General features: G+C 43.5%; 1 protein-coding gene across 3 annotated transcripts in view; it reads left to right on the top strand.

The window, feature by feature from the left end:
* Window positions 1-16159: 16159 nt before the first annotated feature.
* The window catches only part of LOC118006339 (polyadenylate-binding protein-interacting protein 1), a 30811-nt gene continuing 25454 nt past the window's right edge, over window positions 16160-21516 (top strand). The window contains exons 1-2 of one of the 3 annotated variants that reach the window (XM_034998959.1): window positions 16160-16177; window positions 17517-17686. In XM_034998959.1, the coding sequence (XP_034854850.1) occupies window positions 17588-17686 (99 nt within the window). In that variant the 5' untranslated portion in view covers window positions 16160-16177; window positions 17517-17587. Of the gene's footprint in view, window positions 16178-16444; window positions 16944-17516; window positions 17687-21516 lie in introns of those variants that run through there. The other 2 variants (XM_034998958.1, XM_034998956.1) reach the window with 2 other exon arrangements.

The following is a 21516-nucleotide window of genomic DNA, read 5'->3' as shown; positions in this document are numbered from 1 at the left end:
GCGCTGTTTTTCCATTCTGCCCGAAGAGGTGGAGTTAAATTCCTCGGAAACGATGTCAAGGCCCGAAAATTAACACACGTCTACGTACTGGTCTTCCCACCGCGGGCCCAGAGAAAGCCGCGTGCTGCTGGTAGTATTAATATCCAGCGCTAGAGGGCGCCCTTGGTGGACATGAAGTGGCCTGACAAGGCCTGGGTTGATGGCCGCAAAACTATTAAAGGACCCCAAAACATAAGGACCTGCTTGTCCTTTGCACATACCTCTGTCAGTCTGCAGGTGTCTTCTGATTAAAAGTGGGAAGAATCAAATGTGGAATATAAAATGGTTCACTTACCCAAAGCTCAATCATCATGAAGTGTCAGCATGATCACTGCTTTTTACTTTAAGTGAAATATTTAAGATAGGCGAAACAGATATTCCTTAAAAAGAAACTTCAGTGGGTGCCTGGGTGGCTCAGTTGGTTAAGTGACTGCCTTCGGCTCAAGTCATGATCCGGGAGTCCCTGGATCCGTGCTCAGCAGGAAGTCTGCTTCTCCCTCTGACCCTCTCTCCTCCCATGCTGTCTCTCACTCTCTCTCTCTCAAATAAATAAAATCTTTAAAAAAAAAAAAGAAAGAAAGAAAGAAAGAAACTTCAGAGAAACCCTTCCTTTAAGAACATCTCTTGTGCTGGAATTCCTGGATGGCTCAGTGGGTTAAGCTTTGCCTTCAGCTCTAGGTCAAGATCATCCAAGTCCCTGCTCAGCGGGGAGCCTGCTTCTCCCTCTGCCTGCAGCTCCCCCTGCTTGTGCTTGCTCCCTCTCTCCCTCTCTTTGACAAATAAATTAAAAAAAAAAAAAAAAAAAGAACATCCATCTCTTGTGTTTAACCAGCATAAAAGGTCATTCAACTAATGAATTTCCACTGACATCCAGAGGATGTCAAGGGAAAATACTGCCCTTCTCCTGAAAGAGTTCACCGACAGGAAAGGACACAAGCTCCGTATTTTAGAAAATATGATGGCGGTGGGGGGGACAGCACTTGGGTGGCTCAGTCAGTTAAGCATAGGACTCTTGATTTGGGCTCAAGTCATGATCTCATGGGTCTTGAAAATGAGTCTGGCATCTGCTCCGGGCTCAGCAGGGAGTCTGCCTGAGATTCTCTTTCTTCCTCTGCCCCTGCCCCACTCATGTGCTCTCTCTCTCTCTCTCTCTCTCTCCTCTCTCTCTCTCTCAAATCAATAAATCTTTTTTAAAAAGAGAGAAAGAGGGGCGCCTGGGTGGCTCAGCCATTAAGCGTCTGCCTTCGGCTCAGGTCATGATCCCAGGGTCCTGGGATCGAGCCCCACATCGAGCCCCACATCGGGCTCCCTGCTCGGCGGGAAGCCTGCTTCTCCCTCTCCCAATCCCCCTGCTTGTGTTCCTGCTCTCGCTATCTCTCTGTGAAATAAATAAATAAAATCTTTAAAAAAAAAAAAAGATACCTTTCACATATATGTAAATTTTCATTACAGATTGGTCTATGATTTGGTTACTTTAATAATTACTTAATTTAAGTTAATAAATAAAAACTTAAATAATAAATATTTAATAAATAATTTAAATTTGGATAATCCAATTTTATTTTTTTTAAGATTTTATTTTTAAGTAATCTCTACACCCAACATGGGGCTCAAACCTAACCCCGAGATCAAGAGTCCCACACTCTACTGACTGAGCCAGTCAGGCACCCCTGAATAGATCCAATTTTAAACACATCCAAATTTAAACCCTCTGAAATTTAGGAGACTTTGTACCCACAAATGCTTAAAGATAGTATTTACTATTGAGTCCTAATCTATTAGAAACAAAAAAAGATAAAATCTTTAGAGTGTAACACACCATTAGGGTCTGCTTGGAGCCTCAACCCAGAGAGGTGACCAATAGCCAAAAATCAAAATGTAGACGGAGCCTGAGAAGATATGCGATCAAAAACTGAATCCTAGGGGCACCTGTGTGGCTCAGTTGGTTAAGCATCTGCCTTCAGCTCAGGTCATGATCCCAGAGTCCTGGGATGGAGCCCCGCATCAGGCTCCCTGCTCAGTGGGGAGCCTGCTTCTCCCTCCCCCTCTGCCTGCAGCTCCCCCTGCTTGTGCTCTCTCTCTCTCTCTGTCAAATAAATAAATAAAATCTTAAAATAAAATAAAATAAAAACCACTTGAATCCTAAAGAGGACACATTACCAAAACCCTGCATCCAGTTAAAACCAGGCCAGAGATGGGTCAATTAAATGTGTTTTCATTATGATTATTATGTTAAACAGTTATCAGTAGTTTATGGTTTCAAGCTTCCCTTTTACAAGTAAATATTAGCAAAGTGAACAACTCCAATGAGAAAGTATTCTTAGACTCCTTAGACTCCAGGGATTTTGAATAATGCAGACACTTGACTGGTTTTAAGGCAATCATCACTAACCCCAATCTCAGCCCTCTTTTCCCAACAGACCAATCAAGATTGTGTTGATTTTAGGAAACAAATATTAACCGACTAAATGAACTTACACTTAGTGTAAGTTCAACATTAATTGGGAGAGGATCGAGGAAAACTGACATTAAATAGCCAGCACAAAGCTAAATAACTAGCAGCTTGTTTAAATAAAACCAGTTTGCAGGGCACCTGGGTGGCTCAGTTGGTTAAGTGTCTGCCTTTGGCTCAGGTTGTAATCCCCAGGGTCCTGGTGCTCTCTGCTCGGGGGAGTTCTGCTTCCCCCCCCGCCCCTCCCCCCCCCCCCCATTCATTCTCCCTCTCTCTCCCTCAAATAAATAAATAAAATTAAAAAAAAAAAAAAAACCACTTTGCATTTAGAATTGTTTAGAACTGGGCGCCTGGGTGGCTCAGTCGTTAAGCGTCTGCCTTCAGCTCAGGTCATGATCCCAAAGTCATGGGATCCAGTCCTGAATCGGGCTCCCTGCTCCGCGGGAAGCCTGCTTCTCCCTCTCCCTCTCCCCCTGCTTGTGTTCCCTCTCTCGCTGTGTCTCTCTGTCAAAGAAATAAAAATAAAATCCTAAAAAAAAAAGAATTGTTTAGAACTAACTCAGCAGACTTTTGTGGATATTGTTCTCCCCATATAGTAAGTGCCAATGATAAAAAAATCTATGTTTTTTTTTTCTTTTAGAACATAAATACCTTTGGGGGCCCAGGAAGATGGTGAGAGATAGGGGTAACAAATTGCTACAAACTGGGTGGCTTAAAACAGCAGAAATGCATTCATTCAGAGTTCTGGAGGCCAGAAGTCTGATATCAAGGTGTCAGCAGAGTTGATTCCTCTGGATGTTCTGAGACAGAAATTGCCCCACACCTCTCTCCTACCTTCTGGAGAAAGCTTCTGGTTGTCAGCAATCCTTTGGTGTTCCTTGACTTACAGTCACAAGACTCCCAACCTCTGCCTCCTCACCACATTGCCACCCTCTATGTGTATCTCTCTGTGCCCAAATCTCGTGTCCTTTCTCATATAAAGACACCAGTCAGAGAAATTAAGGTCCACCCTAAAATCCAAGATGATTTCATCTCAAGATCCTTAACTAATTACAACTGCAAAGGCTGTATTTCCAAATAAGGGTGGTGATGAATTTGGGCGGGGGACACTCTTCAACCCACTGCAGGGGCATTCTGTGTTAGTAAGGGTACTACAATATAAAGAGGAGTAGTTATTTGTTGTTTTTTTTAAAACATATGTGGATTTACCAGTTCTTGAATTTAAAGTGGAAATCCAAATTATTTGGGGGAAATGCAGGTGGAAGTTATTTTATATTAATAATTAAAAGAATTTCCTAATATACTTGTTTTGCTTTTTTTCAAAGTTTCTTTCTTTCTTTTTTTTTTTTTTGTAGTAATCTCTACACCCAACGTTGAGTTCCAACCCACAACCCCAAGATCAAGAGTCTTACACTCCTCAGATGGAGCCAGCCAGGCACCCCTTGTTTTGCTTTCTTAATAAAGACTTGACCTAATTGCCTTTTTCCCTCAGTTTTTAAACATATATAACTATATGTTATATAGTTACCACTCTCAAGTTACTTGATTATAAAACCCCATAATAGGGGCGCCTGGGTGGCTCAGTTGGTTGAGCGACTGCCTTCGGCTCAGGTCATGATCCTGGAGTCCCGGGATCGAGTCCCGGGATCGAGTCCCGCATCGGGCTCCCTGCTCGGCAGGGAGTCTGCCCCTCTCTCTGCCCCTCCCCCCTCTCATGCTCTCTCTCTATCTCATTCTCTCTCTCAAAATAAATAAATAAAATCTTTTAAAAAAATAAAATAAAATAAAATAAATAAAACTCCATAATAGCAGTTAACATGTTTATATTCAACTTTTTAGATATTGCATTTTGATGAAAACTCTAGCTCAAATAAACAGTTTTTTTAAGCAGTCTTGTGAAACATAATCTCTTTGTAGATCTTTTTTTATGCTAGATGTTACCCATAACAGAAAAGCAAAAACTAGAATTTCTCACCTTTGCTGCTTGTGGACATACCACTCTAGTAGAATGTCCTACTTCTTTAACCATTCATTCTCAGTTCTTTTGCCACTTAAATGTGCAAATGTTTCAAATGTTCCCTTGGCCCTCTTTTCTTTTAACTCTAATACTTTTTTCCCCTGGCAGTCCAATGTCAACTGTACTATGACAACTTCCAAAGCTTAGTGTCCAGCCCAAATCTCTCTCTTGAGCTCCAGACCCATGTAGGCAATTGCCTACTGGTTATTTCCAATGAGATATCCACAGGTATTCTAAACTCAACACGAGAAAATTCTCTCCTGTTCCTCTCCTTCTAGCTATAATATACTTACTGCTTCCTAAATGTACAAAGCTGTTCTACACCCTCTAGCCGTTTGACATGCTTTTTCTTCAGTCTAGAAAGCTCTCCCTGTTCTCCCTACTCTTTGCAGACGTGCTCATGCTTGTCTCTTCCTCTGTAAAGCATTCTAGGCAGGCTTGTTCTTCTCTCAGTTCTCCAAACTAGCACAGTGTTTGGCACAGAACAGATGCTAAATAACGATTTTGCAGGTTGTAAAGGGGAGAAAAAACTACTGTAAAGAAGATAGCCCAGGGTCTGGCCCATAATAGATTTTCAGAAGTGTGTCCAGTTTAATTCTGGCAAAGATGCAAGAGCAATTCAATGGAGGAACATTTGCCTTTTCAAGAAATGGTGCTGAAGAGCCTGAACATCCATAGGCAACAAACACTCCACCTAAACCTAAATCTCACAGTTTATACGATAGTTAAATCAGAATGGAATACAGACTTTAATGTAAATAAAACTGTCACCCGCTAGACCCCAAGACCCGGTGTTTACTGCCCACCTGTTTGTACCCACTAACTTTGGTCTTAGGTTTTCCCCTAAGCTCTTCTTTCAGGCTTTCCTCTAGACTCAGGCACATGAAACCTGAAACCACCCCCCTCCCTCCCCCCAACTGGTGATGGCAACTGCACTGACATAATCTCCCCGCTGCCCAGACCACCAAGACTGTTTGAGCTAAACCTGGCTCACACCTGTGCAGATGGGCCATGATCTGACCTAGGGAATGACCTACAGTGACCTTCACCTAATAATAATACTACAATCTCTGCCCCAGGAGGAGCCTCAGCCTCATTTACATAACATACAATGTGTGTATAGGTGTGTTTCCTAGGCGCAGGCATGACCTTATGCCCTCCTCTCTGCAGGATGGCAAGGCTTCTCTATCTAAATATTCACCCTAACCCTAACCCAAAGGAACCCATTCACCCTCTGAGGGAGTCACAGCTTTGGAAGCCATTCCCTATGATCTCATTTGCTACAAATGAAAGTTTTCTTTGTGCCACAACTCAACCTGGTGCAATTTCTGACTCACCAAGGAACAAACTCATGTTGGTTCGGTTACAAAACCACAAAACCTTTTAAAAGAAATAAGAGAAAAATCTTCAGGGTCTAGGGCACGGCTTGACACCAATAGCATGATTTATAAAAGTAAAAACTGATAAATTGAATCTCATCAAAATGAGAAAACCTGCAAAAGACCAGGTTCAGGTTAAGAGAATTAAAAAACAAGCTACAGAATGGGAGAAAATAGGCGTGCCCAGGTGGCTCAGTGGGTTAAGCGTCTGCCTTTGGCTCAGCCCGGGGTCTTGGGATCAAGCTCTGCATAGGGCTCCTTGCTCAGTGGGGAGCCTGCTTCCCCCTCTCCCTCTGCTACTCCCCCTGCTTGTGCTCTCTCTCACTCTCTCCCACTCTCTGTCAAACGAATAAATAAAATCTTTAAAAAAAAAGAAAAGAATGGGAGAAAATATTTGCAAAACACTTATCTACAAAGGGTGTGTATGTAGAATATATAAAGAACTCTCAAAACTCAACAGTTCTTTTTTTTTAATATTTTATTTATTTATTTGACAGAGAGAGACACAGAGAGAGAGGGAACACAAGCAGGGGGAGTAGGAGAGAGAGAAGCAGGCTTCCCGCTGAGCCAGGACCCCAATGCGGGGCTCGATCCCAGGACCCCCAGGACCATGACCTGAGCTGAAGGCAGACGCTTAACGACTGAGCCACCCAGGTGCCCCAAAACTCAACAGTTTTTTAAAAATCCAAATAGAAATGGGCAGGGGTGGCTGGCTGGCTCAGTTGGAGGAGGAGGCAACTCTTTTTTTTTTTTTTTTAATTTAGACAGGGTGGGGGGAGAGCGTGAATGAGAGTCGGGGGGGTGGGGAGGGAGACACAGATTCCTCACAGAGCAAGGAGCCTGGACATGGGACTCAATCCCAGGACCCCCAGATCATGACCTGAGACAGAGGCAGGTGCTTACCGACTGAGCCACCCAGACACCCAGGAGGTTACAACTCTTGACTCAGGGTCATGAAGCTGTCTGGCTACATTAGGCAGTCAACACATATTTGTTGAGTTAGAGAAACATTGTGAGTGCCCCATAAGAGTTGAAACAGAAAGAAGATTCAGTTGACCCTTGAAAAATGTAGGGGTTAGGAGCATTGACCCTCTCCCACCCCTCGTAATTGAAAATCTGCATATAACTTTTGACTCCCCCAAAACTTAACTAAGAGCCAACTGTTGACCAGAAGCCTTACCAATAACATAAACAATTAACATATGCTTTGTATATTATACGTATTGTATACTGTATTCTTATAATAAAGTAACCTAGAGAAAAGAAAATGTTAAGAAAATCATAAGGAAAATATATTTACAGTACCATATTATATTTATTGAAAAAAATCTGCATATAAGTGGGCCTGTATAGTTCAAACCCATGTTGTTCAAAGATCAAATGTACTGGCTTTTGGCCTCGTGCCAACAAAAAGAGCAGTACATAGACTGTGCCAGAGAGAGAGAGGGAAATAGAACACATAAGTAGCAAAAGACCTCTTACTTGATATTTATACATTAAACATTGATGTTCCTAATTGTCTTTCAAATGCCATATTTGGACCCTGAAAATAGCATTTCTAGCTATTATATTACCTTGCTGCTAGCCAGCAAGCACTTCAGTTCAATTAGTTGAATTGTGCAATTAGTAGAATGTTGCCCGTTGTAATTATTCACCAAGATCTTCCTCTAAAATTTTCAACCCAGATCTCATGCTCTGACCACCCCTTTCTTTCTTTCCAACTCCCTTCTTTCTGACTCTTGATTCCCTTTTCCTTCCAATCTATCATTTATCTTTCATTTTCAATCCTTTCTCTATCTAGCTTAAGCCATGAGCAGCCCCTCAGTCCCTTCTGACTTTACTCTCCTGCCTCAACTACATTAATGAAATTTCTTTCCTACATCAGGTTGTCAAGAGTTGCTAGAGGAAAATCACAAAATTGTTCAGAGCGTTGCCCCTGCAAATCCCTGGTCTCTAACCTAAGCTGGACTTTTTGCAGCCCCCAGCAGTTCTCCTGTGAACTGGCCCCCTTCCGAAGCAGCTTCCTCTCCCAGAGCAGCATTTGCAACCGTTGCCACTTTCCTCAAACTCCCTCTTTTTATGTCTCCCACCCTCACAATAAAGACATTTCCTCCCTTTTTACTGAGAACATGCAGATCATCTTAAGTTTCCAGCATCCTCCCTCTCCTGCAATTTCTCTGCATCTGCTTCCATTTCTTAGCGAAAAAGCTTTCCCCCATCCAAAGTCATTTCTGCCACCTATACTCTGAATTTGTGACCTGCCTCCTCCTCTGGTCCTTTATTCTCTCAGTTTCCCCCTTTGCCCCTGATGTTTTCCTTTTCCCCCTCATTGTCTTTAGCTAACAAATGCATCTTTCTCCCATCTTTAAAATAAAAAGAAACTATAATGGCGACAAAACATCTCTAATACACTTGCCTTACAAACTTCCCATATCTCCCCCATTTATTTTACCATCAGGTTTAGAACTGTGAATACTTCCTAATACTACAGCTGCTGTACCCAAATCACTCGCAAATCTATATTATTCCATTTGCAAATTTCCTGAGAATGCCTGTTTATTAATTTACAGTGAGAAATAGAACTCAAATACAATAGAATGTTTGCATCTCTGTGACGCACTTATTCTGGAGAAAAAGTGTAGTATGGTTTCAGCTTATGGACTCTGGGCTTAACAGAACTGGGTTGCTCACTATTTATGTGATTTTAGGCAAGTTAATTAGGCTCTCTCAATCTCAGTGTTTTCATCTATAACACGAGGGAAGTAATTAGTGTAATCACAGCGTTGTTTGGAAGATGAAATGAGGTAATTAAAATGAGATAACTCGGGTGCCTGGGTGGCTCAGTCGTTAAGCGTCTGCCTTCGGCTCAGGTCATGATCCCAGAGTCCTGGGATCGAGCCCCGCATCGGGCTCCCTGCTTGGCAGGAAGCCTGCTTCTCCCTCTCCCACTCCCCCTGCTTGTGTTCCTGCTCTTGCTATCCCTCTGTCAAATAAATAAATAAAATCTTTAAAAAAAAATTAAAATAAAAAAATAATAAAATGAGATAACTCATGTAAACTGTTTACTTAGAACACAGTAAGTGCTAAATATTAGCTATTATTGTTGTTCCTGTTCTTCTCAAAAAGCAAATTTAGATAGGTAATTGGAAGATCACTTGGTGAAAGTGGACTTGGTTCCCAGAGGCAGTTGCTGTTCAGCTGGTTAGCGGCCTCAGGCAGTGCGTGCCTGCCAAGGTAAGTAGAGTGCTCAAGCTCAGAGAAGGTGCACTTTTACAGATTCTTCATAATCCTAATTTTATCTGGCCTCTCTGTAACATACAACACTCTTGGCCTTCCTTTTTTTTTTTTTAAGATTTTATTTATTTATTTGAGAGAGAGAGAGAACAAGCAGTGGGGAGGGGCAGGGGAAGAGAGAGAGAAGGCGACTCCCCGCTGAGCAGGAAGCCTGACATGGGGCTGGATCCCAGGACCCGGAGATCATGACCTGAGCTGAAGGCAGACACTTAACTGACAGCCACCCAGGCACCCCTGGCCCTCCCTGTTTTACATTCTGCTCTCCACTGGCTTCTCTCAGTTTTAGTCCTACGTAAACAGAGGACACAGATCTCTCTTCTTCAACCCAGCCATTAAATGTATGCTTCTCTTTCCTCTTCTGCCTCTATCCATTTTCCCTAAGTTAGCTCATTTCTCCTGTGGCTTCAGCTCTCAAATATCTAATGCTAGGCAATATTCCTTTGACCTCTAACTCCATAATTTACCTATCTCTAAACAATTCCACTTGGATGCCAAATGAAATGTCCAAAATGGAGCTAGTGAGAGTCCCCTCTTTCACTGAACTTGCCCCGCTCTGGTATGCCCGCTTTTGGAGACTGAAGGATCAAAGCCAGAATCTTGGGAGTCATCCTTTCTCCTGGCTTATTAATAAGACTTTCATACATCTGTCAACTTCTTCAGAAACATTTCTTGAATTTGGCCTTTCTCTCCAACCCCACTACCACTACCTTAATCACCATCATCATTTCCCTCTGCAATTTCTACTACAACCATCACAGGTCTTCCTGCTTCTAGTCTCAGACACCTCAAGCTACTAATCTCACACCCCTCCTTATCCTCAGCACTAAAACAGTGTCAGGTACAGAGTAGACATGTGATAAATATTTACTAAATGAGGGGTACCTGGGGGGCTCAGTCAGTAAAGCATCTGACTCTCGATCTCAGCTCAGGTCTTGATCTCAGGGTCATGAGATCAAGCCCTGTGTTGGGCTCCACACTGGACATGAGCCTACTTAAAAAAAATTTTTTTTTTTTTTTTACTGAATGAATGAAGAAGTGAACGAATGAATTCCTGTCCTCATGGAATTATAGTCCAGCTAAGAGATCAACATTAAACAAGTAAGCATAGCAGATGTTGGGGAGATCCCAAGTAGCATTCCTGGCTATCTCAGACTCAAAGATGGATTGGTGCCTTGATCCAGATGGGAGTCAAGTGCTGACTGACTGGGACTATATTTCATTACAGGCCCAAGACTTTAGGAGCAGAAGATAATTTATACAAATGAGACCCAAGAGAACAAACATGTCAGCTAATTCTTCTCTCTCTTAATGATGTCCCCACTAATTTATGATATATATGTTGCCATGATAATTTGGGCAGGGAGGAGTGAACTGAACTAGCTAGGAAAGTGTAGGGAGTGATGGAATAAGATGGAACAAGGTTTATTTATATGTGTTCAGTTTTTAAAACTTTTTATTTAGAGATAATTTAGATTTACAAGCAGTTATAGGAAATAATATGGAGAGGGCCACACGGCTGGCATAGTCGGTTAAGCATCTAACTCTTGGTTTCAGCTCAGGTCATGACCTCAGGGTCTGAGATGGAGCCTCACATTGGGCTCCATACAGAGTCTGCTTACGAGTCTCTCACCCTCTCCCTCTGCCCCTTCCACTTGTACTCGCTCTCTCTCTCTCAAATAAGTAAAAAAAATCTTAAAAAAAGAAAGAAAGAAAGAAAGAAAGACTATGGAGAGATCTTGTTTACTCTTTACCCAGTTTCCCCCAAAGGTAGTATCTTACATAACTATACATAACTATAACACAATATCACATCCAGGAAATTGACAATACGCCTACCTTAGTTTACATGCACCCATTTGTGTGTGTACACACATGTACATGTATTTAGTTCTATGCCGTTTTATCAATATGTAGATTCACGTGAGTACCACCACAGTCAAGAACAAAATGGTTCCATTACAAAGATTCCTCATAGTATCTACCCTTTCAGTAGCCACACTACTTCCCTCCAAACCCCAGCCCCTCCTTAATCCCTGGCAACCACTAAGCTATTTTCCATCTTTATAATTTTGTCATTTCAAGGCTGTATAAATTAATCACACAATAACTGTTTGAGATTGGCTTTTTCCCCCCACTCAGTATAATTCCTGTGAGAGCTGTCAAAGTTGTGTGTCTCAGAAGTTGTCCTTCTTGCTGAGTAGTATTCTACGCACCACAGTTTAACCATTCCTCCATTAAAGAACATGTAGGTTGTTTCCAGTTTGGGAATAGTATGAATGAAGCTGTGATTAAAATTTGGGTACATGGTTTTGTGTGAACATAAATCTTCATTTCTCTGGGGAAAATGCTTAGTTTGAGCTGCTTTAACAAAATACCACAGACTGTGTGGATTAAAGAACAAATTTATTTCTCACAGTTTTGGAGGCTAGGAAGTCCAAGATCAGGTGCCAGCATGGTCAGGTTTTGGTGAGAGCCCCCTTCCTGGTTTGCAGATGACCATCTTTTTGCTGTGTCCTCACACGGAGTAAATAAATAAATAAATATCATTAAATCAGATATGACTGAGATTCAAGGCAAAATTCAAAGACATTCATCCTGAGGCAAAATTCCTCTCCAGCTGTGAAGCTATGAAACCAGTTAAGTTATGTGCTTCCAAAATACTATGGTGGGACAGGCATAAGACAGACATTCCCATTCCAAAAAGGAAATAGAAAAGAAACCAACTAGCACACAAATTCCATGACATTGTAATACTCAAAACCAATCCTCAGATTTGTCTCACATGATTATAAAGGCTGAAACAACCCACGATTTGCTGTTTGCAAGCTGGGGACCCAGGAAAGCTAGTGGTATTGTTACAGTCCACATCTGAAGGCCTGAAAACCAGAGCACCAATGGTGCAAGTCTCAGTCCAAAGTGAAAAGACCAATGTCCTAGCCCAAGCAATCAGACAGAGAGATGGAATTCTCCCTTCCTTCTCTTTTTTGCTTTCTTTAGGCCCTCAGTGGATAAGATGACACTTTGGGGAGAGCCATCTGGTTTACTCAGTCTACTGGTTTGAATGCTAATCTCTTTCGGGAGCACCCTTACAGACATGCCCCGAAAAAAATGTTTAACCAGATATCTGGGCATCCCATGGACCAGTCAAACTGACACATAAAGTTAACCATCACAAATATCCAGGAGTGCAATTTCTGGGTTGTATAGTAGTTATACGTATAATTTTTAAGGAAACTGCCAGGAACTAGTTTCTAGAATGATTATACCAATTTTACATTCCCACCAGCAATGTATGAGTGACTCAGTTTCTAGTTTCTCTACATTCTTGCAAGCATTTGGTGTTGTCACTATTTTCTACTTTAACCATTGTGATAAGTAGGTAGTGAAATCTCATTGGGGTTTTAATTTTCATTTACCTGATAGCTAATGATGTTGAACATTTTCCCCTATGGGCTTAAATGCCATCTGTACATTCTCGTCAGTGAAATGTCTATTCATGTATTTTGCCCATTTCTTAACTGGATTATTCTTTCACAGTTGGGTTTTGAGAGTTCTTCATATATTCTAGATACAAGCCTTTTTTTTTTTTTTTAGATTTTATTTATTTATTTGAGAGAGAGAGCATCACTGGGGGTTGGGGAGGAGGGGCAGAGGGAGAGGAAGACTCCCTGCTGAGGTTCGATCCCAGGACCCTGAGCTCATGACCTGAGCTGAAGGCAGACGCTCAACCAACTGAGCCACCCAGGCGCCCCTAAGTGTAAGTCTTTTGTCAGTATATGGCTTGCAAATATTTTCTCCCTCATATTTATGAAAACATTCTCCTCTTACCTGGACTTGAAAGGCTGCACTGTCTACTCCCATACAGTCCAATGATGATCTTGAAGTCATTAAGTTCTGCTAGATTTATGAAAGCCAATCTTCTTTTTTTAATTTTTTCTTCTTTTTTTAATATTCATTTTTAAATTTAAGTCTTCCAAAAACTGTAAAAGAAAACTAGTCTTTTTTTTATCATCACTATACTAATGACCTAAGGAAAAAGCAGCATTGCAGGTGATTCCTATCACCATTAAAAGCCTATTGTATACCAAGTACTTGGCTAAGATCTAAGGGTGTAGAGATGAAAAGGTGTCCTCTGGTTGGGGTGCCTAGCTGGCTCAGTTGGTAGAGCATGCAACTCTTGATTTTGGGGTTGTGAGTTCAAGACCCACAATGGGTGTACAGGTACTTTAAAAAAAAAGGTGTCCTCTGACTTCAGAAGTAGTTTAATGCAGAGGATAGAGAATAGACCAAATATTAACAATCTAGCATGCTAAGTGCCAAGACACAGTTTTTCCAAGGTACAACTATCATAAGTGACTAGACAGCTTGGTAAGTCTTCCTGGAAAACATCTCTCAAACCCAGTTTTTTGTTTTTTGTTTTTAAGATTTTATTTATTTATTTGACAGAGAGAGACACAGCGAGAGGGGGAACACAAGCAGGGGGAGTGGGAGAGGGAGAAGCAGGCTTCCCACGGAGCAAGGAGCCCGATGCGGGGCTCGACCCCAGGACTCTGGGATCATGACCTGAGCCGAAGGCAGACGCTTAACGACTGAGCCACCCAGGCGCCCCTTAAACCCAGTTTAAGGAAACAAATCCTTTCCTTTCCATGGTTTACAGCGGGTCCTTTTCCCATATTATAACATATTTTCCAACTCTCCAAATTTAGCCCTACCCTCATAAATCAATAAGAAAGGCATAAATGTAGAGAAGGAGCTTTTTTGATGATTCTCTCCAGAGAGTCCTTTATAGTACTTATGTTTGTGTGTGTGTGTGACCTCCTGGCATTTTTTTAAAGGAATCTTTTCCCCCAATATGGGGCTCCAATTCACAACCCCAAGATCAAGAGTTGCAAGCTCTATGAGGCACCTGGGTGTCTCAAGCCTGCTTAAGATTCTCTCTTTCCCTCTCCCCTCTTCTCTCTGCCATTCCCTCTCTTAAAAAAAAAATAAAAAGAGTTGCATGCTCTACCAACTAAGCCAGACAGGTGCCCCTGGCCTCTTGGCATTTTGCAATACCTACCACCTCCACTTAGCCCTATAACAGTCCCGAGATGGATATATCTTGGCAACCTTTGGTGTCCAATGGGGATAATTGGAATGCTTATCTCACAGGATGTGAGGATTAAATAAAAGGATAAAGTAAAGCTCTTGAAACAGTGGCTAGCACGTACTAAGTATTACCTAGTGTTATTATAATGAAGCTAAATCCATTCAGGTTCTAAGGCCACCTTTGCCATCTCATAAGAATAGGGTTAAAGTTACATAACAGTAAATTGGGAGAAGGCAAAGGATAGCATCTTAATTAACCACCTTATCTAACAAAAGGTGGCTATAAAGATACCCTGATATCACCACAGATGCGGAGTAGCCTTATTCTCAAATAAGAATGTCTCAGGTGTAAAAAAAGTGCTAGTCATCATCAAAGTTCTAAGGAGAACAAAAGGGTGATGAATGCAAACAAAAGCCTGGGACAGGATTAGGGCTCCTACTTCAGTGGAACATCAGGATAACTCACTCTCACTGTGTCTGAGTATACCGTTTTTCTTTCCTACTGAAGAGAAAAGTCCTGGTAAGAAGTAATATAAAAGAATGGATTTTAATGTGATGAGTATCACCTTATCTAATTTTTACACTGTAATCTTGTCTTTGTAATATATGCTGGGTACTACAACATACTTACTGTTTTAAAGATGAGGAAAATGAGGCTCAGAGAAACTAAATCCCTAGCTTACCCAGGATCACGAAGGCATTAAGGATCAAGACCAGGATCTAAACCAAGCTCTGGCTTCATACATTCTTTCTCTATACCAAGGAACCGTACTTTTTGTTGGCTTCCTTCCCTGACTTCATTATTTTTGTCAACAATCAACAGCATGAATCATTTATTTATGATTGCCCTCATTAAGGCCATTCTTCTCACTCATTTAGGTAAAGATGTTAATGTTTTTTTTTATTAGCACGAAGAGAAAATTGTTAACAAGAGTTTTGTTCCTAATTGAAATGATTCTCAAGATGACAAGATTGGAAAACATTAAGCCCGGCTTAATATAAAGGCCCACAAGCGAAGTTTGTGAGGATGTTTCAATATAACCGTAAAGAAATTGATTTTTTTCCCTCCTTCTCACTACTTATATTCATCCTTCATTTGGCTTCATCACTGTCAGTCCTGACAAAAACAATAATTTACACATAGATAACGTCAAGAACTTTGTTGTGCAATGCGGTAGCCACTAGCCACATGTGCCTACTGAGCACTTGAAATGTGCCTAATTCCAACGGAGACATGCTGAAGGTGTAAAATACACAGTGGATTTTGACTAGTACCAAAAAAGGAAAAGCATCTCATTAATACTTTTGTGTTAGTTATATGCTGAAATGCTACCATTTTGGAGAAATTGAGGTAAGTAAAATAGATCGTTAAAAATAATTGCACCTGTTTCTTTACTCATTAACGTGGCTTCTAGAAAATTTGTAATTACATAAGTAGCTTGTATTTGTGTTCGCACTGTATTTTTATTGGACAGAACTGGTGGGCGACGAAAAAGAGGGGAATTTCATTGAAAGGTAGTGCATTTTCAGAACCTTTCTGGACGGGAAGAGAAAAGGGAGAAGACTGAAGCCTGGGCACAGAAGGTGGGATAAACACCTGATGTGAATTGCAAAAGGGGCGGGAAAGGGGGCTGCATTTTGACTGTGTTCCTCCCTCCCTCCGCCGTGGCCGACGAGGCCGGTGGCAGAGCTTCTCCCGGAGCCCTCCTTCCGGACCAGTCCTCCCGCCAGTCCTCCGGCGGCCGGCGCAGGGTCACTGAACACACCTGCGCGCCCACGGAGGTGCGCGTCCGCGAACCCTGGCGCTGCCTCCACGCCCCCTCCCCCCGTATTTTTATTTTCCTGGCATCAACCGTCAGTCTCGCACTTCTCTCCTGAGAACCACCGCGTAGGTCGGGCCCGCCTGGGGTAAGCGCCCCTCTCTGCCCTCGGCCCGGCCGTGGGGAACGAAGTGCACCCCCCCGCCCGGCCCCCGCAGCAAGCAGGGCTGTCAGGCGGCCGGGACGCCGCTTCCCGGGCGGCCTGATGGGCCGCGGCTCCCAGCCGGTCGCGAACGGGAGCAGACGCGGCGGGCGCGCCCGGGGCCTCCGGGCCGCGGGGGGCCGCTGTGACCCGCCTTCGCCCCCGCCGCGCCGAAGGCGGGGGAGCCGGGTTTTGGGGAGAATCGAAAAGCCGAGGGCAGCCGCGGGGGGCGGGCGCTCTGGAGCGGCGGGTTCGGCGGGTGCTCCGACTGCCGTCCGCTCCGCCCGAAGCGTCGAGGAGCCGAGCAGGGGCCCGCCGCCCTCCTCCTCCATGAGGGCCGAGTGAGCGCGGCGGTGAGAGCCGGCCCGCGGCGCCTCCCCCGCGTCCTCTCCCGAGCGCAGCGGCAGCGGCCCCCGGCGGAGGAGGAGGAGGAGGAGGAGGAGCATGTCGGACGGTTTCGATCGGGCCCCAGGTGCTGGTCGGGGCCGGAGCCGGGGCCTGGGCCGCGGAGGGGGCGGGCCTGAGGGCGGCGGTTTCCCGAACGGAGCGGGGCCTGCTGAGCGGCCGCGGCACCAGCCGCCGCCGCAGCCCAAAGCCCCGGGCTTCCTGCAGCCGCCGCCGCTGCGCCAGCCCAGGACGGCCCCGCCGCCAGGGGCCCAGTGCGAGGTCCCCGCCGGGCCCCAGAGGCCTCCCCGGCCCGGGGCGCTCCCAGGTACGGAGCCGCTCTAGGGGACCCCGTCCTCCTGGGCCAACGCTTCCCCACGGCCCTCCGCGCGCGCCGAGGTCGGCGCGCTGTTCCCCGCCCCCCCCCGTTCCCCGAAAGCATTCCCCGAGGGGCCCAGTTGTTAACGGGGTGGGGACGGGCCGGGAACGGGTTTGGAAGGTGGCTGCAGGAATCCTTTGTGCGCCCCGGCTGGGGGAGGGGCCCAGTGCGCGGTCTCCGAGTTCGGCCGTCCGGGGAGGAAGTAAAAATCGCCTCCCCCTCCCAGCCCTGGAAAGGGAGACCTCAGGCGAGCAACCACCTTTGTAATCGACTCCTTAGGAGAAGAGGAAAGAAAGCCCTCAAGCCTTCATTTAGGAGGCAGGTATAGCCACAAATGAGCTAAAGCAAGTCTATTGTTCCGTTTTGCAGGCTCTCTGTAAAAATCCTGGCGTTAACCTTAAAATTCGTGACCGTTCTCGTTTAACTCTTAAAAGCCTGCCCTTCTCATTTGGTTTTTCAGGAGATAGTAAGTTGCTATACAAAGGAAGGAATGCGTCTAACACCTCATTTTTCCTTTCTCAGAACAAACGAGGCCCCTGAGAGCTCCACCTAGTTCACAGGATAATATCCCACAGCAGAACTTGGAGTCAGCAATGGCTAAACCCCAGGTGGTTGTAGCTCCTGTGTTAATGTCTAAACTGTCTGCGAATGCTCCTGAATTTTACCCATCAGGTTATTCTTCTAATTATACAGTAAGTAGGCCTTTTTACCACAATTCTGAGTTAATATTACTGGGATAATGTGGTTATTACTGTATTTTATTATCAGTATGCTGGTGCTTTCTACTACACATAAAAACCTTTTATTATGAATTCTTTGAACTCATGAGGAACCAAAACTGATTCGGGAATATATTTTGTAGTTACCATGTTTTAAATATCAGAATGTAAATTGAGAGTAGACCTTGTCTCTATTCACTGCTGTATTCCCAGTATCTTTAGAGTATTTTTAGGCTAATACAGGATATGGTTAAGGGCGCTTTCAATATATAAAACTAAAATTTGTGTTCAGGCTTATTGGACAATCTATAGAATAATGGCCTGGCAAAGCTGACTTAAAATTTGATTTTAGCAAGATAGCTGAATATTCATTTAGGGTAAATTTAGGGTAAATTAAACCATGGTTTTGCTGCAGACTAATTTGAGGTAGGCTTTTGAATGTTACACATCTGGGCTCTGTTAAAACAGAAGTGTTTCTGGTTCTAATTAACTACTGTTAAGAAATATAAAGGGTTTTTTTTTTTTTTTTAAAGATTTTATTTATTTATTTTGAGAGAGAGAGAATGAGACAGAACACATGAGAGGGGATAGGGTCAGAGGGCAAAGCAGACTCCCTGCCGAGCAGGGAGCCTGATGCGGGACTCGATCCCAGGACTCCAGGATCATGACCTGAGCCGAAGGCAGTCGCTTAACCAACTGAGCCACCCAGGCGCCCTAAAGGGTTTTGATAAAGTGTTTACACAGCTCTGAAGAACTTTTAAACTTTCAGATTCATCTTTGTCAGTATAAGAACTTAAAAAAATTGATCACATTTTTCTTCAGTGGGAGAAAATAGCACAACTGGGATATATAGAAAGGAATGTGTCCTGGGTAAATGCATAGCAATTAATTGTATATAAGTGGGGCAGGAACCATTAGAGGGTTAAAGAAATGATGATACTTTAGCAGAAGTCTTATGTTTCCTAATTTCTTAGTTTTATTGACATTTAACACGGAATAGTGTACATAAAGGTTAGCTCAAAGTTTCACGAAGTGAACATTTAGGCAACCAGCATCCAAATCAAGAAAAGGAATGTCATCTGCATCCCGAAAACTCCTTCCAACCCCTTATAATCATTACTGCTCTCCTAGGTTAATTACTATTTTGACTTAACAAGTTTTGCCTGTTTTCAAAGTTTATATAATTGGAGTCCTACAGAATATCTTTGCACAATTTTATTGAACATCTAAATTAATCCACCTTGTAGCTCATAGTTGAAGGTGACTTACTCTCCTAGCATTCCACTGTGTGATTATACCACAGTCCCATTTGTCTTTTTTTTCTTCTTCTGCTTTGTCTCTTGATAAACACTTGAGTAGTTTCCACTTTTAGGCTATTGTGAATAGGGCTGCTAGTCTGTCTATCCATGTCTTGATGGTTATTTGCCCTTGTTTCTGTTGGGTACATACCTAGGAGTGGAATCACAAGGACATAGGGTAGCCAACTCTTCTCCTCCCCTCCTCCCCCAAAGATTTTACTTTTAAATGATCTCTATATCTCTACACCTAATGGAGTCAAAGTGCCCTGGTAGCCAACTTTAAGAGAGACTGTCAAATAGTTTTCCAAAGAGATGTTCCAGTGTACATTCTGAGTAGTGTGTGATTTCCAGTTGCTCTGCTTCCTTGTCAGCATTTGGAATTTTCTGTTAAGTTTAGCCATTTTGGTAGGTGTGTGGCATCTACTTCTGGTTTTAATTTATATTTACCTGTTAACTAACGGTGGTACACCCACTTTGTTACTTCTTGGGGCTGGGGGCCAGTGCTTTCCTTCCATTTTTTGAAAGGAAAGGTATGGAAAAGCTGTATTTTATGTTTCAGAAACTCCATGCATCTTAGACTGCCCAGGAAAAAGCTTTGGGGCTGGGAAGGAGAAAGTATAGGCAAGCAGGAAGAGCAGTTGATTTGGGGTGAAAGGGGCTGTCAGTCATGTAAAGTAGAAGTGAGAACAGCTTGGGTTCTTGCCAAAAAGTTGTATTTGGCTCAGGAAAGGAATGATTAGAGAGCTGTGAGTAGTTGGATAAAATAGTAAAGAGTACTTACTTTCAAATAGCCACAAAACTTTTCTCTTTGTCTCCCTATTTACCTGGGCCATTTTATGATAGGAGGGATGCAAATTTTTTTTTTCCGAGTCTGTACTAAACTAGTTTACATAGTTCTACATAGTTCAAGTGACTCCTGGGCTACAGAGCAGTGTATTGAGCCATGTTCACTTACTTTGAGCCACTGTCCTCTGTTAGGCATTCCTTGATATCCTCTGTTAGATCAGCTGCTTCTTTGTTCAGTCCGCCAGAGCAGATTGCATACTGGGAGCCCATGACTCATGTGTATCTTTTTTGGGGGGGAGGGGCACCTTTTAATAAGCTACCAACACTTAAATAGATATTGCAAATCTGAATTTTCTGGTTTCTCTTGAAATCCTAATATGTGTTTGTGCCAGACTATTACTTTATTTACTTATTTACTGAGAAAGAACGGGAGCCCGAGTCAGGGGAGGGACACAGGAAGAGGGAGAGAGAATCTCAAGCTCACTCTGAGCTGAGCATGGAGCCCGAGGCAGGGCTCAGTCTCACCACCCTGAGATCATGACCTGAGCTGAAATCAAGTCAGATGCTTAACCAGCTAAGCCACCCAGGCGCCCCCGGACTGTTAACTTTAATAGAGCAAAGATTGTCTGGAGCTGAATGGACGCAGCCCCCTTAGATGGAATGTGTGTGAGCTCTAATTGCTCACTGGCTTGTCTCATTTGTTTGTATTCCACCTTGATTCTATAGTCATTCAAGCTTGCTACCTCTGCCCTCGTGCACTGTCTAGTCTTATTCATTTACCCTTTTACCCTTTGTCAATGCTAAGCATTTTTCTCTATCTACTTAGTCACAGAATAGCAATATCCTCGTTTTTCCCTTGACTCTTAGGATAAGGTCTTGTTGTGAGGGAGACTTCTCTTTGTAGTAGCCATAATCCAGAGTTAGCTATATTCACTCACTCATTCAACAGGAAGTTGGACAATTACCACTGGAAATACAGCAGTGAACAAAATGGACAGAAATGCCTTGAGTCTGCTTTTATATTTATAAGAAAATCTGGGTATCTTTGAGTTGGATCTCTTCACAAGAGTTCATGCTTTTTTTTTTTTTTTTAAGGTTTGAGAGCGAGTGAGAAGGAGTACGGGGTGGAGGGGCAAAGGGAGAGGGAGAGAGAGTCCCAAGCAGACTCCGCACTGAGGGCAGAGCTCAACACAGGGCTCGATCTCACCACCTAGAGATGATGACCCGAGCTGAAACTAAGGGTTGGCTGCTTAACTAACTGCGCCACCCAGGCACCCCAAGATTTCATGCTTTTTTCTAAAAAGCCTTTATGATAGTCTTTTGTTGTGCTTTCTTAACCCTTCCAAAATTCTGAACCCTTTTATCTTAGAGTCCTTCCTGTAATCCCACTGCTAGAATTTCTTGCTTTCCGTGCCTTCTTACCAGGGAGTTGCTGTATCTATCTACTCCTGCCCATTGCTTCTTCTCTGATGATAAACCATTACATCTTGAATATTTAATCACAGCTCACCAACAAGAACCAAAAATTCTCCATAGGAATTCATAAAGCATTTATTAAGGGGCGACTGGGTGGCTCGGTTGGTTAAGTGTCTGCCTTCAGCCCGGGTCATGATCCCAGAGTCCTGGGATCGAGCCCTATATTGGGCTCCCTGCTCTGTGGGGAGCCTGCTTCTCCCTCTGCTGCTCCCCCTGCTTGTGCTCTCTCTCTGTCAAATGAAC

Source organism: Mirounga leonina, unplaced genomic scaffold (assembly GCF_011800145.1).
Source record: "Mirounga leonina isolate KUSES-001 unplaced genomic scaffold, KU_Mleo_1.0 Mir_96, whole genome shotgun sequence".
NCBI lineage: Eukaryota > Metazoa > Chordata > Mammalia > Carnivora > Phocidae > Mirounga > Mirounga leonina.
Note: the sequence above shows the minus strand (reverse complement) of the source record. Positions and strands in the feature narration are given on the sequence as shown.